Raw genomic sequence first — 17,766 nt, 5'->3', positions numbered from 1 at the left:
AGGAGCGGGCGGTGCCCGATTGGCTGCGCTGCGCAGCGGGCGGGGCGGGGCGCTATAAAAGGCGCGGGCCGGGCGCAGTCCGCTGGTCCTGCTCCGCGCTGCCGCCGCTCGCTCCATCCGCCAGGGATGTTCGAGGCGCGGCTTGTGCAGGGCTCCGTGCTGAAGCGCGTGCTGGAGGCCCTCAAGGACCTAATCACAGAGGCGTGCTGGGACCTGGGCTCGGGCGGCATCAGCCTGCAGAGCATGGAACTCCTCGCACGTCTCCCTGGTGCAGCTCACGCTGCGCTCCGAGGGCTTTCGGCACATACCGACCGCTGCGACCGCAACGATCGCCATGGGCGTCAACCTGTCCAGGTGCGGCTCTGACCCGGTCCCGGGGGGAGCACATAGAGCCGCTCCCGGCCCTTCCCCCCTCCCCCCTCGGGCTCTCGCGCCGTTTTTTCGCGCGCGGGGGCCGTCGTGACGTCACTGCCGGCGCGCGGTGGCGGGAAAGCTCGGGGGGAGGAGCCCGGGACCCGCTTTGCTCTCTGCGGGGCTCCCCTATGCCCCCATTCCCCCGCCTTGGGGCTCCCTCTGTTCCCCCCCCAACCCCGTGTGCCCCTCTATATCTCCCCTGGGGCTCCCTCTGTGTGTCCCCTGCGCCGTGTACCCCCACATTCCCCTCCCCTTTGGGGATCCCTCTGTTTCCCAACCTGCCCTTTGCCCCCCCCGTATCTGCCCTGGGGCTCCCTCTGTGTCCTCTCCGCCCTCTATGCCCCCCTATCCCCCTATCTCGGGGGTCCCTCTGTTTCTTGCCCTGGCCCATGCTGTCCTTCCCCTGGGGTTCATATCCCCCTCCAGGCTCACCCTCTTCCTGGCTCCGTGTCCGCCTCACCCCCCCGGCCTCTCCCCTTTTTTCTCCTGGCCTTGTGTGCCCCCGAGCCCCCCCCCCCCCCCCAGGCCCCCTGTGTCCCCACTCCCCCAGCTCTGTGTCCTTCCCCCTGGCCTTCCACAGCACTCTCCTCAAGGGCTTCCCCTCTGCTGCCTCCCATCACTGTGGGCTCCCTTTGGGGACTCCCCCTCCCCCCAACCTGGCCCTGCTCTCCCCTGGGCTCCCCACAGCTTCCCCCCCAGCCCATGTCCATCCTCCCACCCCAAGGGGGCTCCTCCTGTTCCCTGACCCCCCCGGGCTCTGTGCATGTGTCCCGGGTGTTGCCCCTATTTTCTCCCTGGCCCCGAGTGTGTCCAGCCCCAGGGGGCCTCCTGCTCCCCCAGCTCCATGTGTCCCCCTCCACTCTGGTCCTACTCTCCCCTTCGGATCCTGCATGCCTTCCCCCTTGTGCTGGCCCTGTCACAGGCCACGGGCTGGTGTCACCTGCTCTGCACCCTTGGAACCCCATCAGTGATCAACCTTTTCCCCCCACAGCATGTCCAAAATACTGAAGTGTGCTGGAAAACGAGGACATCATAACTCTGCGAGCAGAAGACAATGCAGATACGTTGGCTCTCGTGTTTGAAGCACCGAGTGAGTGTTGGGTTTGGGAGCTGCTGCTGTCTTCATGCTTGTAGGGAGCCTTTGTTGCCTCCTCGGATGCCGGGAGAGGAATGGCAGGGCTCACCTGACAGGGAAACTCCTGAAGCAGGCTGGAGGCAACATGACCTTGGCCAACATGACCAGTGCTTTTGTACTCTTAAGGCTGCAACAGATGCTTTAGATGGGTTGCTGTTCTCTTCCAGCCCACAAGAAGGCAATTGGAGTAATTTCTGGGTTTTCCAGCTCTGATTAAACAAGGTGGAGCTTACTGAGGTGGTTTTACATTGCTGGGAGAAGGGACAAAGCTCAAAATCAGGATCATAAGTTCTCAAAAGCACTTGGTAAAACTGTCCTTTGTTTCTTTAGATCAGGAAAAGGTTTCTGACTATGAGATGAAGCTAATGGATCTCGATGTGGAGCAGCTTGGAATTCCAGTAAGTAGGGCTCAGTGACTGCAGACACTAACCTGTGTCATGTCAGACTTGGAACTGAGTTTTAATGGAATTGACAGTTGGACTTGTGTGATCTGGAGGTCTTCCAAACCTTAGTGATCCTATGTAATTCCTTTGGGAAGACAAAGCTCAAATGTAGTGGCTACACCAGGCTGTTTGGTATAGGTTTAACTGGGTTGCCTCTTTGGCAGGAGCAGGAATACAGCTGTGTAGTGAAAATGCCTTCAGCAGAATTTGCCACGCAATCTGCAGAGACCTCAGCCACATCGTGATGCAGTTGTCATCTCCTGTGCAAAAGAATGGGGTGAAGTTTTCAGCTATGGGGAGCTGGGCAATGGGAACATCAAGCTGTCGCAGACCAGCAGTAACGTGGATAAAGAGGAGGAAGCTGTAAGTTAGGCCTTTCTGGTTACTCTGTGTCTTCAGTGTTGAAGGCTTCTACTACTGTGACTGTCTCTCTGACGTGTGGGGGCTGAAGCAGGGTGATTAGTCGCATATTCTCTGGTTTGCTGATTAGAGTCAGCAAAATGTTGCCAGTGTGAAGCCTCCACCCTGGGGTGTGTGGGCAGCACTCAGCAGGGAATGGGGGCAGCGCTGACTGTTTGCGGTGAGATGTCCGAGTTATGCGAGACTGGAAGGCACTCGCAGCACGCGGTTGCCGTCTAACCTGCTGGTGGGCCCTAGGTCACCATTGAGATGAATGAGCCGGTCCAGCTGACCTTTGCGCTGAGATACCTGAACTTCTTCACCAAAGCCACTCACTGTCGCCCACGGTGACCCTCAGCATGTCTGCAGATGTGCCGCTGGGTAAAGTAGCTGCAGCAGCTCTCCTCAAATGCCCTTGTAAAACGCTGCCGCCTTAAGGGGAACGGCTTTTCTGAGGAGCCTGCTGAGTGCCCTTTGTTCTCTCCCAGTGGTGGAGTACAAGATTGCCGACATGGGACACTTGAAATACTACCTGGCTCCAAAGATTGAGGACCAACAAGAAGGCTCTTAACTGGAGTCAGACTGAGGGGAGATCCAGGCAGCCCTTTGGAGAGGACAACGGATGTGGGGAAGGAGATGGTGACATTAGCAATTCCAGTCTGCTGGAGCATCATACGGGCGCTGTTAGGCATCTTGTGTAGATACCTCTGTAAATACTTCACTCCTTTGCAGTTCTGGTGTCATTGGAAATAGGAAGGTTGGGTTTTTTCTACTCTGTTCCTGTACCTCCAGTAACCTCTTGGATGTGTCTTAAGGTGAAACTCCTCACTGGTCTCAGCTGGCGTTGGAGAAGGGTGCAGCATTTAACATGAGTCAAATTGGCGTCCTGGAGTTTCAGCCGGTGGAGCATAGCAGCTGACCAGGGCTGCTGTTCGCTTGTGCTACCAGTTCATTTAACCTGACTGTCCACTTATTTTGTGATGCTGATATTCTAACTAAAACTTCAAAAGAAGGAAATAAAGAATAGCTGCATGTTTTTTATCTTGTCGTATGGCTGAATCAGTGCTTTGTCTGAACTACACCTACGTACCCTCCCCCCTTTCAAAGAGGCTGCAGCAGGGCCCACTGCTGGGCTTTTTTCATGCAAGAGGTTCCAGCCTGTGCTCCCATTGCTGAACCTGTGAAAGGCCAGAGTGGCTCACAATGCTGTAACCACTCCCACTGCGGTGCTGCTCCTGGTTTCCCCTTTAGCTCAGTCAGGGGCAAGAGGGCTCCTCCTGGAGCTGCCACTTGGCTCCGAGCGGAGCCCAAGTGCAGCCACGGACTCCAGGGCAGTGGCTGAAGGTTCCTTTGGCCCAGCTGTGAGCACTGTGCTCCCCTGAGCTCGGCTCTGCTCAGCAGCTCTGGGCACGCTGCTGCCTTGGTGCCTTTGTCCCACACCCAATGCTTTCTATAACAAGCACGTATTGCCTGTGCCACACCGCAGTTCCTTCTTTGAGGACCAGCCATGATAACATTCCTATTTATTGTTGGTGAAGGTTTGATCACTAAAATAGGATTTGAAAACAGTTTGGGGCCACTTGGCTCGTCTGTTTTGCTACCTGTGCACCATAAATTCTTATGCTTCTGGGTCGGAAGCCTCAGTGACTGCTGTGTCATGAGCAAAGAAACCCTGGGCAGCAATTCCGTTGGCTCCCGGTGCTGTCTGGGAGTTGGAGGTGTGGGCTCGCAGTGCTGCAGGTGCACTCCTCTCTGGAGGCAGAGTGCTTCGAGCTCACCACAGAGTGTGAGGACCTGGAGCGCTGGCTGCCTGTGAACTGCACAGCGGGAAACCCAGCGGATGGAGCAGGAGGAGTTCACGTGGTGGCAGTGCTGGTTAAGGAATAGCTTCTGCTGTCAGTGAGGTGGGTGCTGACCACAGGAACTCAGCCCTCACAGGCTCTGAGGAGATCTTATAGTGACCTTCCAGTGCCTGAAGGGGCTACAAGAAGCTGGAGAGGGGCCGTTTAGAAAGGCCTGGAGTGATAGGACAGGGGGAGTGGTATAAACCAAGAGGGGGGCAGATTTAGACTGGACATAAGGAGGAAATTACTTCGCTATGACGGTGAGTGAGGCTCCTGGCACAGGTTTCCCAGGGAAGCTTGTTTGTGTCTTGTCCCATCCCTGGAGGTGTTCCAGGCCAGGTTGGATGGGCATTGGCAGCTGAGCCAGTGGGAGTGCCCTGCCATGGCAGGGGATTGGAACTGGATGGGCTTTGAGGTCCCTTCCAGACCAACCATTCCATGATTCCATGAAAAGCATGAGCCGGGGGGCTCAGGGAGCACTGCAGGTGTCTGGTTTGCGTGCTTGCGCTCCTTGCCAGGGAGAATGGCAATAGGGAAGAGGGAATTCCCTCAGGACTTCTGATACAGTATAGTGGAATATTTCAAAGTGGAATATTTTGATTGAAGCTAAAGTGCAGTTAAGTTTTCTCTAAGCAGTTGTGGGTTTTGAAAGTTAGACGGAAGGAACCTCTGATCACGTGTTTCCCTTAAAACGGTGTTTTTCAGACACTGTCCTTTCTTTGAAATGGTAACACATTGTGTGAGGAACGATCTGTGCTGAACACACGTATCTTCTGGAATCACCGGCGTTTTCTTCCTATCTCCAATCCAAAGTCAGGCCGAGAGCTGGAGAGCTCCAAACGACCCAGAGCTTTGACTGTTGCGAAGTTCCAGAACGGCATTAAAATCAGTCCTTGGAAAGTAATAGAATATGCATGAGATTCCTGGGAAAATTTATACATGTGCCTGTGAGTGGGAAATTTATTGCGGAACAGGTTTTGTCTCGTTGAGGTGATGGTGGAGCCGCTCCAGGCGCTGCCCGGGCTGATCAACGGCGTTCGTTTTCTAAAGTGAGGCTGAAGGGAGTCTATTTGGCGCCGCTTGAGGCGCGCCCCGGCGGGGGCGGAGTCAGAGCGACCCGGAAGGGAACGGTGGGACCGGGGCGGCGTCGTCGGTGAGAGCGGGCGGGAGGGAGGGGGGAGGGGGGTTTGGGGAGGGACGGGGGGAGGGGAGGGGGAGATGCGGGAGGAGATTGGGGAGGGGGAAGGGGAGAGGGAAGGGGATTAGGATGGGACTGGGAAGGAGAAGGGGATGGGAGAAGGAAAGGGGACGGGGGGAGAAGGGGACGGAGAAAGGGTTTGAAGAGGGGGATAGGGAAAGGGGATGGGAAGGGGACAGAGATGGGATGTGGATGGGGACGGGGAGAGGGATGGGGAAGGGGTAGGGGATGGGGAAAGGACCTGTTTCCCCCATAATCCATGTCCCCCCCTATCCTGCATCCCCTGTGTGCCACACTGTCCCATACCCTGTGTCCCCTGTCATGTTCCCCCTGTGTGTCCCCAATCCCCCCTGTAACCCTGTGTGTCACCCCATGCCCCCCCCATGTCGGGTGTGCACCCATATCCCCTTCGTGTTCCCCTCATGTCCCCCATTACCCTGTGCCCTCCATTGTCCCTTCATGTCCTCCCATGTCCCCTCTGTCCTGTATCCCCACCGTGTCCCCCTGGTCCCATGTCCCCTCATGTTCTGTGTGCCCCCCTTGTGTCCCTTCTCATGGCCACCTGTGTCCCCTGATATCCCGTGCCCCTGTGTCCCCCTATGTGTCCCGATGTGCCATCTCCCTGATATCCTGTACCCCCACATGTCCACTTGTGTCCCTTGTCCCCCAATATCCCACATCCCCCTGTATGCCCCCATTTGTCCCTCCACGTAATGTGTCCCCTTGTGCCCCCCGTATGCCTTGTTCCCCCATATCCCATTATTCCTCCCATGTCCCCCTCACGCCCCCTCAATATCCCATGCCCCATGTCCCCTTCATGTCCCCGCATGTCCCATGTCTGGCCCAATATCCTGTATCCCCACCATGTCCCCTTGTGTCCTGTGTCCCCTTGTGTCCTGTGTCCCCCAATATACGTATCCCTCCATTTCCCCCCCAATGTCCCGTGTTTCGCCCATATCCAGTATCCCCCATGTCCCGTGTCCTCTTGTGTCCCATATCCCCTCTCTTTGTCCTCAGACGTCCCATCACATCCACCTACATCCCACCATGTCCCCTATGTGCCCTCATGTCCCCCCCCACACGTGTCCTCCTGTGGTTCCATGCATCCAAACTTGTCCGCCCTCATCCCACGGTGCCCCACTGCATCCGGCCATGTCCCCCCATGTCCCCCCTTGGTGGGGAATGGCCGCAGCGGCCCTGGTCCCAGTGCTCTGGGACAGCCAGGGCTCCAGGTTGCAGTGCCCCCACTTTGCTGCCCGTTTTGGGCCAGATCCTGACCTCACTGGACGCGGGTTGTTGGATCTGTGATTTCACAGCTCCCAGAGCAGAGGTTTCTCTGGGATGCGGGCAGAGAAGGGCACGGTGTGGCCGGGAGCGCAAGAACCCCAGGGGGGACACCTGCGCCGCTGAATGCGGAGCGAGAGCTGTGGGATCTGTGCCAGCCCCACTGGTCGAAGCCCCTGCAGTTGGGTTTGCTTCTGACAGCGGTCTGCCGGTACCGGAGGGCATTACTGGAGTCTCGTCTCTGTGGGAAGAGCGGGTAACAGGAAAGGCAGGATCATCGATGCAGGTGTAAATGGAAAATATTTCCTGGGAAAGCCCCCAGAAATAGCGTAGTGATGGTGGGACGGTCCGGTAACTCATCCCCGTGGTACTGGAGAGGAAAATGGGGCACAGTCAGGAAATCTGACACATTCCAGATGGGCTGATTCCCTTTGTGGCTTCATCCCCTGCACAATCCCACATCTCAGGTGGGAGGCTCTGGGCTGTGAGTGCCATCACCTGGAGAAGAGGGAGGTGTAGGAGCTGAGGACCTTACCAGGGAGGATTGGTCTGTTCTTGGTTCCTCACTTCAAAGCCAGCTAAAAATCAATTTAGAGGTGGAGCTTTGGAAGTTAGGATCAGAGGTGTTGGGGTGTTTGTAAAAGTCAAATTTACTGCAGGAAGAACAAACCCAGTGGCAGGAGAATGTGTCAGCAAGAGGGAGACAAAGGATTTCAGTTCCGGTAGAGATGAATCATTTGAGGAGATGCCGTTACCTTAGGTGTCAAATAGTGTTGTGGAAAAAGCACCTTTGTCCCTTCCCGTTGGAGCAGTTGGGGATTGCACCTTTGTTTTCTTTATTCCATGCTTTCTCAGGAAATAAAGAAGCTGTTGAGGTTGGACAAGGGGGGAGCCTGGTTCTTGCCTGGTGCTGTGGGTGCGCGGCCGCCCAGTGCCCCGGCCCGCTGTCCGGAGCTGCCCCTGGCGCCGTGGCTCTGCAGTGAGTCAGGCTGATCCGGGCTTCTCCCCGGCACAGGAGAAAGCTGGCTCTGCCCCTCTCCCCAGGACTGTCACCGCTGGCAGCAGCTTCACGGCGCGGTGAGGTTGCAGGATGGGTCTCTGGGGTAACTAAATAAAGCTCTGCTCCGTGGATGCTGTCACCCACGCAGCGAGAGAGATGAGTGACCTGGCTTTTCAACTCTGGGCTGGGGTTTGGTGGCCACCTCTACTGAGCATTCCATCCCCCTCCCTCGTGCTCCTTCTGAGTCATAGACTCGTGCTGCCTCGGGAAGCACCGCTCCCTTCATTCTGGTTTCCAGTGGGTTTTTTTGCAAAATGGATGTGTTGCAAAACATCCGTCTGGGTGAAAAGCTGCTTTGTTTGGTTCAGGTTGGGGTTTATTTACCAGTGTCCCTGTTTAGAAATAGCTGAGCCTCAGACATCTCCCTGCTGGAAGGGTGATTTCCTTGCGACATGAGAGCTGGCTTGTACATGGCGTATTATTCTGGGATGTCTGTCTTGTGCTAAGCAGAACTTCTACCTTAGCTTGACTTTGCTTTCAGATATTGGCAGACCCTCTTGTAGATGTAGTCACATTTTTGTATTTTAGGCTTAAATACAAAGCTTTGAAGAAATATTAATTTATGAAAAAGAACAAGTGGGTCCGTGAGAACCTCATGAGGTTCAACAAGGCCAAGTGTAAGGTCCTGCACCTGGGTTGGGGCAGTGTCCACTTTCAGTTCACGATGGGGGATGATGTGATTGAGAGCAGCCCTGAGGAGAAGGACTTGGGGTGATGGTTGATGAGAAGCTCGACAGGAGCCAGCAACGTGCGCTCGCAGCCCAGAAACCAACCGTGTCCTGGGCTGTATCAAAAGCAGCGTGGCCAGCAGGGCGAGGGAGGGGATTCTGCCCCTCTGTTGCTCTCTTGTGAAGACCTCATCTTGAGGGATTGTGTCCAGTTCTGGAATCCTCAATGTAAGAAGGAGATGGAACTGTTGGAATGTGTCCAAAGGAGGCTACAAAGATGATCTGAGGTCTGGAGCACCTTCCCACAAGGACAGGCTGAGGGAGTTGGGCTTGTTCAGCCTGGAGAAGAGGAGGGTCAGAGGAGACCTTATAGCGACCTTCCAGTACCTGAAGGGGCTGCAAGAAAGCTGTATATAAAGGCTTGTGGTGATAGGACAAGGGGGAATGGGTATAAACTGGAGAGGGGCAGATTTAGACTGGACATTAGGAAGAATTTCTTCACTATGAGAGTGGTGAGGCACTGGAACAGGTTGCCCAGGGAAGTTGTGGCTGCCCCATCCCTGGAGGTGTTCAAGGCCAGGTTGGATGGGCCTTGGGCAGCCTGAGCTAGTGTGATGTCCCTGCCCATGGGAGGGGGTTAGAACTGGATGATCTTTAAGGTCCCTTCCAACCCAAACCATTCTCTGATTCTATAATAAAGGTGATTTTGGGCCAGTACAGGCTCAGCAGTTGTTTCTCTAATAACCTTGATCCATGTCTCTCAGACCCTATCGTCCAGCTTGTGCTGATGTTTTTCACTGCTTTCTCTTTTCAGGTTCTCGCTGATGCCCAGGCTCCCTTGTGATGATGTCGTCACGAACAAATCTGACTGCTGGGATTCCCACTAGCAAAGTCAAATATTCCAAGCTCTCTCAGCACCGATGATGGATATATGACCTGCAGGTAAAAAGTAGGGAAGAAAACTGATGGTGAGCCACTAGAAAAGGCTGCTCTCGCATGTGTGTCAGGTGGCTGCTGGGCTATTCGTCTCCAGCAGAGCAGCCTCACCTCAGAAAGGTTACAAAGCAGGCTGCAAGGCAGCCCTTCAGCCCATACAGCCTACGCTGGAAACAAGACTTTTAGTTTAGCAGGGGCAGATGCATTTCTTTGGAGGGAGGTGAGAATCAGAGCAGCTCTGGAAGCAGTGGGTGTAGAGGCTGCGCAGGCAGCGGGGTGTCTGTGGGCAGGGTTCCTCGCCGAAGGCCGTTGTAGAGTCCTGCGGCAGAGCGGCTGCGAGAGTTTCATCTCTGCCGTAGCGGGAGGGGACGTCTGCTGGGTCAGGCTGATTAACACAGGGATTTTTCCATCCAGTTCAAGAAGAGCCCACCCAAAATCCCCTACAAGGCGATCGCTCTGGCTGTTGTTCTCTTCATGATCGGGACCTTCCTCATTATCATCGGAGCCCTCCTCTTGGCAGGATACATTAGCAAAGGCGTAAGTGGTTGGATTACCCTTCAGTTACGAGCCTTGCATTGCTTGCCTATTTTGCTTTGAACTGTCATGTTCAGTGTAGGAATTCAGAGCAAAAGGCCTGTAAGCGAGAGCAGAACCCTCTGCACTGCGTGTGGGTGTGTGCCAACAGCCCGTTCCTCCGGCAGCAGAGCCCTCTGCCTTTGGTTAGGCAGCCCTCAGCAGGTTTGTAGCTGCACTGGATCTGCCAGGCAGGGCTGGGCATCTCCATCCTCTCTGGGGCATGGTTTCACCTTAATGCTGCATCCCTGCAGAGGTCAACTTGCTGTCCTGGAAGGACTCCATGCTGGGATCGTCACTCTTCCAGTGAGGGAATCGTCTGGTAACTCCTATAGGAGATGCCAGACCGCTATGTAGGACACGGCGCTGCTTTTCTCATCTCCCTGTTTATGGCCCATTGAAAGGGGATCTGTTGCTTGCAGTTGACTTGGTGGCACGCTTCTCCTTTGACCTTATGCCGTATGGAGTTGCTTTACGGTTGGCAGCTGCTCCTTATCGTTGTGGAAACAGCAGCGTTTTGGCTGTATCAGAAGCAGTCCAGGCACAGATAGGAGAGCTCGCTCAGCCGAGCCTGCAGCACCCAGCCCGTGGCTGGAACTGCCATAACGTGATCAGCGTTGGGACAATCCACCCTCCTGTCCGGAGGAAAAGTTCAGTTGAGGGTTTCCTGTAGCACAGAGGAGATGCCAGGGAGAGGACTCTGCCTGAAGAAAACAGATATTTCTGATGTAAGATGAATTTCTATTTTTTGTCACCTAGCCAAGCCTTGAGGATGAACAGGCAAGGCCTGAGAAAAAGGAAGGATCCCCCCTGTACACATCTCTTCTTACTGCCTTTGCACGTCTCTTCTCTGCAGGGAACGGACCGAGCTATCCCCGTGCTCATCATTGGGATCCTGGTGTTCCTCCCAGGCTTCTACCACCTGCGCATCGCATACTATGCTTCCAAAGGCTACCGGGGCTATTCCTACGATGATATCCCAGATTTCGATGATTGACCAGTGTATTTAATGACTTTATAATTAGACTGGCAGTCAGAGCTATTAATAACCCTGGATATCCAAGAAGTTTGTCAGCCACCAGATGCCAGATATTGGCTTTGAGGTGTTGCAGGTTCGGAGGGGGGCCTGAGCACAAGCATTGACCAAAAGGATTGCAACATTGGGTGGGAAGAACATGTGATTTGTTGTTTTCCCCTTCTGATTACACATGCTGGTTGCTTGTAAGAAGTTCTTCTTGGGCAAAGCAATTCTCGCAGTTTTCCAGAAACAGATAAGCCAGTTTCAGCAGAGCTGTTTTTTTCCTAACTGTTTATATTATAGAGGTTTTTTTAGTTTTCACCGAGATCGCGGGTTTCGGTGGGTTTACTTTTGCAGACAAACATCATGGCTGTATTCTCTGTATATTTTGCTCTCTGTCCATCAGAAATGCTTCCAGTCTGCTTGTCCCATGCTTGTCTGGGGTAACAAAAGTCAGACATGTACAAGAGGAGAAACTGCATGACATAGTTTACACATAGTGCATGTGCTGCTCGGCTCCTCTTGTCAGACCAAGCTTATTTATTTACCAACTTCATGTAACACCAACTTCAGATGCAAGCCCTTTCCCAGGCCACTGCTGCTTTTCACAAAACCCACTTATCCTTTAAAAGGACTGTCATTGGATTTTGCTAATTATTTTAAATGCATGGATATAAGGAGAAGAATTGGAATCTGGACGGGGATGCAAGTGTCTAAATACCAAAAATCATGGGTCTGACTAGTGTGGATGTTGGAGACACTTGAGTTCCAGCTGCCCGTGTGTATATTTGGAATCATTTTGTCCTTCTTTGGCTGATATGCTGTGCATAAGTCTCCAGACCAGCAGAAAGGAAATCTCTGTACCATTTGTACTGAACTGACCCCGTTTCTGTTGCTTTGCAAGCTGCAGGGGTGGCTTATTCAGGGAAAAGAGATGGGTAGCTCTATTTTATGTAAAGCAGTCTGTCTGCTGAGATGGGAATGAACTTGCTGTCCTGGAGAACAAGTACGTGACAAGCAGTGATGCAAGCAGATGTACTGAATCTGAATAAACCTCGCTGTATTCTGCGTACGAACCACGGGCTTGTCTGTCACATTCACAGGCCTCGGTGTGCACTAGAATTGTTCTGGGCAACCAGATTAAGGCTTTAGCTGAACCTGCAGTTGCCGACTGCTTCCAATTGCTAATGTTGTCCCTGCAATCAGCGTTGGGCTTTGCTGAGCTAGCAGATTTGGAACAACTCCATCTGCTCTCCAGGACCCTTGGCTGGCTTCGGGGCAGAGCCAGGGGGCTGGGATTGCCCTTCCCAGTGCAGCAACGCAGAGCGCCCTGGGTGCTGCTTCAGAAGGTCAGGATTTGCTTTTTGAACCTCACAGGCAGTTGTTATATATGCGCAGATCGCAGGCTTCTCATTGCTTTGTTTCAGGGTCCAAATATCCAGTTGCTTTTGCTGTGCAATGGAACAGGAGTGGTGTCTGTTGGAATAGGGTGCGCAGGCTGGTACTGCCACTCCTGAACTGCCACAGTGCCACTTTTGAAAGGCAGAGGGGCAGGAATTACTGTTAGTGCTGAGCAGGTCTGTGGAGACGGTGAGATGAGAACAGGGCTAGATGAACGCCTTGCTCTGAAAGTACCTTTTTTCACCTCTAATGTTCTAGATTAAACCCAGGCCTGAGCCAAGGTCTTTTTTTAACCTACATTACTTCCCTACTTCAACTTAATTGGTTTGAGCGTGACCCAGTGTTGCTCTCTGAGGAACAACCGATTGGATTCAGGATCTCCCTTTGCATCTCTGAAGGCAACAACTGTGCACGTTCTCCCCTGCTCTGCTGCGTCATGCCAGCCCTCGCCCATCTCACAGTCCTGGCTCTGCTGGCCCTGCTTCCCAGCTGAAATGTGTCAGTTAGAGCTGAGGCTGGCCAGGAGAGCGGGTGCTGACGCAGAACCATGCATCAGCCTCTATTATGGATTAAGAATGTGGATTTGTTTGGGTTAGGAAAGGGGAGAGGAAGTGGAAGGGAAGTTTAGATGGAAAAAGAAAAGGAGGAGGGCAAAGATGCTTTCAAGAAAGTTGGGAAGCCTGGGTTGCCTAAGAAGAACAAGTAAATGCAGGGGACAGGAGAAGACTGGGCTGATGTTTCTGGAGGAAAGGCAATTAATTGGGCAGCCGGATCTACTGGGACGTGTCCCTGCCTAAGGCAGGGAGTTGGAACTAGGTGATCTTTAAGGTCCCTTCCACCCAAACTATTTCTATGATTCTAATTAATTTACTTTGCAGTTTGACAGAGGCAAAGTCCTCGGGCAGCTCAGTGTATGAATAAGAGCAGTCACTGCCCTAATGCTCGCAGGGCTGTTGGTACAAAGGCATGTACCAGGGAAATCTTCCTCTCTAGGCGATTGGTTTATATCTAGTGGAAAAAAGGAGACACTCCTGGGAAAGAAAAAAATGTGTGGTGACCCCTGGAAAAACATAGGTGCAGGCAGCTTCATTCTTTGAGTTGATATCTTGCATTCTAAGCATGGTTCTCCTCCAGAGTGTGACTCTCTAGATGTTTATGTCTATTAACTGCCCAACTGTAGTGTGGCTAGGAGCCAGGGTTCCGTTCTCTATTGCAAAATAGCCTGAGTTTACCTTTATTTTAAGAGAGAATATCCTGCAAAGGATTTGTTTCCCTGAGCCGGGTCGGTACAGCAGCAGCTGGCTTGGCCGAGTGTGGAGCTGCGTCCTTCCCTTGCCCCAGGTGCTGCTGCCAGAGCCCACAGTTCTGGCTCTGCTCGGTTCCCCTTCTGGAACATCGTGGGTGCTGTGGGTTTGGAGAGGACCGACCGACTCGCTGCAGCCATGAGGGTAAGGGAAAATGCCTGGGAAGAGGTTTCTGGTTCCAGAGTAAGGCTTGCATGACAAATAAGGCGCTGGGTGAACGCTGATGGATGAGGGTAATACTGAACAGCTATTGCCTTCATTAAGCATCATCCGTTCTGGGCACTCAGCGAGGCAGCTGCCTCCGAGCTAAAAAAATAGTTGGCATTTCTATAGATCGATGGGGTATTATTATGCAGAGAAGCTCTGGAGGAAAAACAGGCACTCTGATTTTAGGCTTTGCTCTAGTTTATGAGGGCTTGAATTCCTGTATCCTTGGTGCTGTGCTGATGTTGATGTATGGGTGTTCATGTGATTACGTACTTAATACCATAAAGTTGCTGGAAAGACGTTTGGAGACGTGATTCCAGAGTCCTCTGGGCTGAGGCACCAGCCATTCCCCACAGTGTATAATTTATAAAAACAAGGAGTCCTTTTAAGTAAGTCTTTATCTTTTTTGACTGCCTGAACAGAGCCAGCTGGCGTTCCCAGCATCGTCAACCTCAGAGGAACCTCCCTTGTGTAGAGAAACCAGTAGAAACGTGTAGGTGAATGAGCTGGGGCAACAAACAAGGTAGCAGTGCAGACGGTCTCAGGTAGCTGCAGACATCGGCTACAAGCCCCAGAAACTGATGCTGCATCCAAACTGGCTCTTTCTCTGCTCCTCATTTGCAGTGGCTCATTTTTAGTAGCACGTTGTGCTCCTCAAAGCAGAATGGGGGCTGTTCCTCTCCAGGAGGCCCCTTACCACTGGTGGTGGTTCAGGTGCCACCAGCGGGAAAGGCGATGGCCACCAGTGGCTCCTGGCTCAAAGAAGTCATGTATAACTGATTTTCTAACACTTCCCACAGCCAGTTTACATTGAGAAGTCAGGCAGCAGACTTGTGCTAAGTGGTGACATTCAAGTGTAGAGCTAAGGAGACAACCTGCTGCCCACATGGTGGCTGAGGGACCTCCATGGGCTTCCAGGAGAGGCTTCACACCCAGAGATGCTGCAAAAAACAGTGCAACATTCTCTGCCAGCTCAGGCACTGGACAAGGCTGAGGACATCAGGGGTTTATAGCAAGCATCACATCCAGTGCTGCATCTCTAAGGTCGTGGCTAATGCCCTTTTGGGAGCTCCCTGCCTGAAATGGGCTCACAGCAAATGAGGGGGGATGGAGATAAACTCAGCAATGTAAAGGAGCGTTAGGAAAAGCCAGAATTATCGGAAATGTTGTGTGAACAGTTCTCATAAACCCTTGAAAGAAGAGGCAGAAATGGTGCTTCTGTAGATTACCTGGAGTGATGAAGTGAGTTGTGAGGTGTTTCGCCAGCCTAGACGTGTGTGAGCTTTGAGTCCAAGTGAAGCCACAGCCCTGCAGGGCTCACCACCCCATCCCAGTCTCTCGGAGGTTCTCTGGTTTAAGGCTTGTGGAGCCAGCAGTGTTGTGATTCTTACAGGCTCATGGTTTTGCATCTGTCCATGCAGAGAGCCTTGTAAAGAGACATCATCCCCTCTATAGGGAAGGTGCTATCCTGGAAAAAGGGAGTGTAATACTCCAGGCAGCAACTTTCCATATCCTATGCTTGTTCCTCAGCATCACTGTTGATCGTTCTCTCTGAGGTTCTCTCCATAGGCTTGTGCTGATGGAGGCTGGAGAAGAGCAAAGGCCATCACTAGTCCCGTGGTGATGTAGCAAGAGGAGTTTCCTAACTCCTTTGTCTATCTTTTCTCAGCAGTGATTTGTCCTTCTTCTTACTCTTCCAAGAACTTCATCCTCGAGGCCCGGCTGGGTGTTGTTTGTCCGCAGAGCAGGGTGGTTGGCAGAAGCCTGGACAGGCCAGCAAGTTCCTGATCCTGGTCCTGACAATATTTCAGTAGCAGTCGTGAGAAACATCTGCAGAGAGGAGAGAATGTGGTGACTCACTGGGAGCTCACTGGCTGCGACCCCTGTGCTATAAATACAGCCATAAAACAAATGCTTTGAACAAACATCACGATCTGCAGCAGCATCTCTGGCGCTTTTCTGGTCCCCATCGTGCAGAACACTTAGACCAGGCCCTGCAGTAGAGTTTGCTTTCTGTCAACTGCAATTAGCCAAATTCGGCAACATTTGCCGCTGAGAGGCTCAGTGCTGTACTGCCGCTCTTACAGCAATATGGATTTTGCATAACATAAAAAACGACGTAAAAACTCTGCAGGGCAAGAAGAAATGACTCGGCACAGCAGTTCTGTCCCTTCTAATCATGTTTGTGCTACACTCTACTTACGCCATGCTCGAAACAAGTCTCAACATGCTCTCACCATACTCCTCCCCCCTCTTCCTAGTCTTAAATGTCCCAAGCATCAGCCCATTCATGCAGCATCTTCTGCCACTCCTGGAGCCTTCTCGTGGCCCTTCCATTGGGCCGTCGTGTCCTGCTCCTCCCAGCAAGATCTCTGTTGGCAGAGCACCTCAGGACTCCTTGGCTGATCCTGCCTGCCACTTGTTCCTCTCCAGAGCTGCAGCTCATCGGTTTTAAGAGTGTAAGTACAAACTGCCCCCGTTCTCAGATCTCTCTGGCCTCCCAACCGCTTTGGTTTGCCTCTTCCACCTTGGAGAAGGCAGCGATCCCATCCTCGTTTTCTGCCTTCTCTACCTGGTGAAAAGAACTGTTCTCTGCTTCTCCCTAGAGCTCAGTGTGGAGCTGCGGCTCTGCTTGCGTGCGGTGCTGTGCACTCCCCATGTGAATCGGGGGGGTGCGCATTCACAGGATTTCCTTGCTCCTTCCTTAATCCACAAGCAGCTTGAGGACTTTAGGAATGCCGGATTTAACTAAAAATAGTCCTGACGGTTCAGTGGGCCACAACAGAGCCCTCCCTCCCAAGAGAACTGGCTTTGTTCTGAGATGGAGCCAAGGGTCAAGGAAAAAAATTCTTGGGAAGAAAGCTTAATTGTGGATTAGGGATGATTGTTTCCAAATGATTTCATTGACAGTTTTGCTTCTCCAGGCTCAGGCAGACTTTGGTTTGTGCTGCTGGGTTACTTGCTACCTTGGGGCCTTCACCCATGTCTAGGAAGGTATTAAGAAACTTCCTTTAATTGGAAGTTAGGTGATTATTTGAGTTATTTTTGTGGTCTGCGTGGACGGAGCTTGACAAGAATCGGAAAGCAGACGTTTCCTTCGTGCAGGCTGTACTGCTGTTGGATCCTAAGCCCTCCAACATCTCTGGAGCAGCATAAAGGCTGCTCTTGGAGCACACCTCGGGCAGTAACACAGAGCCGTGCCTCTCCCAGCGAGCTTTTCCAGTCCTGCTGTAGTTGCAGTATGGAGCAAAATTGCAATGAATCTTCTTTGAGAGGACTCTTCCTGTACCAGTGAAATAGCAGTTTTGTCACTGAAAGCATAAGTTCTGGGAGGAATCACCATTTAAGCCTGAGCTGTTCAAACGAAGGAGAAAAAAATCCACCAGTCATCACTAATTAATTTTATTTTGAAATATTTACTTGGACTGAAGTAGTAGCTGCGCTTAAGTCCTTAAAAGATTAGCTTCCTGCTAGTCTTTCGTGCCTGCAACCATTTATTTAAGCTGTTGTTGCAAATCATGCTGTTAACCTGCCGTGCAAGGTTTTAGCTGTTCTTTCCTTGTCAGTGGGAAACGTGTGTACCACACGGTCTTGCTGACGTGATAGCGGGAAGCTAATACATCCACAGTTGGGTCTTCTGGGTTCTTTCCTCAGCTTGAAAAGTCTCTGGAAGGAGGGAAAATATAAAAGATGAATCAAGTAATAATTATCATAGAATCATACAATAGTTAGGGTTGGAAGGGACCTTAAAGATCATCCAGTTCCAAACCCCCTCCCATGAGCAGGGACACCCCACTGGCTCAGGCTGCCCAAGGCCCATCCAATCTGGCCTTGAACACCTCCAGGGATGGGGCAGCCACCACCTCCCTGGGCAACCTGGGC

General features: G+C 52.5%; 2 protein-coding genes across 2 annotated transcripts; both read left to right on the top strand.

The window, feature by feature from the left end:
* Window positions 1-126: 126 nt before the first annotated feature.
* PCNA (proliferating cell nuclear antigen) lies at window positions 127-3,287 on the top strand. Its single transcript, XM_009567863.2, is given in 11 exon segments — window positions 127-249; window positions 251-354; window positions 1,406-1,433; window positions 1,435-1,504; window positions 1,880-1,947; window positions 2,157-2,204; window positions 2,207-2,231; window positions 2,234-2,355; window positions 2,650-2,722; window positions 2,725-2,772; window positions 2,880-3,287. Coding segments are annotated over 11 exon segments (792 nt in total). The 3' UTR covers window positions 2,963-3,287.
* Window positions 3,288-8,643: 5,356 nt separating this feature from the next.
* On the top strand, window positions 8,644-13,314 carry TMEM230 (transmembrane protein 230). The gene is given in 3 exon segments (XM_009567852.2): window positions 8,644-9,387; window positions 9,796-9,918; window positions 10,811-13,314. Coding segments are annotated over 3 exon segments (363 nt in total). The 5' UTR covers window positions 8,644-9,288; the 3' UTR covers window positions 10,952-13,314.
* Window positions 13,315-17,766: the final 4,452 nt, after the last annotated feature.

Source organism: Cuculus canorus, chromosome 26, assembly GCF_017976375.1.
Source record: "Cuculus canorus isolate bCucCan1 chromosome 26, bCucCan1.pri, whole genome shotgun sequence".
NCBI classification, from domain to species: Eukaryota; Metazoa; Chordata; class Aves; order Cuculiformes; family Cuculidae; genus Cuculus; species Cuculus canorus.
This window is presented reverse-complemented; position numbering and strand designations above follow the sequence as displayed.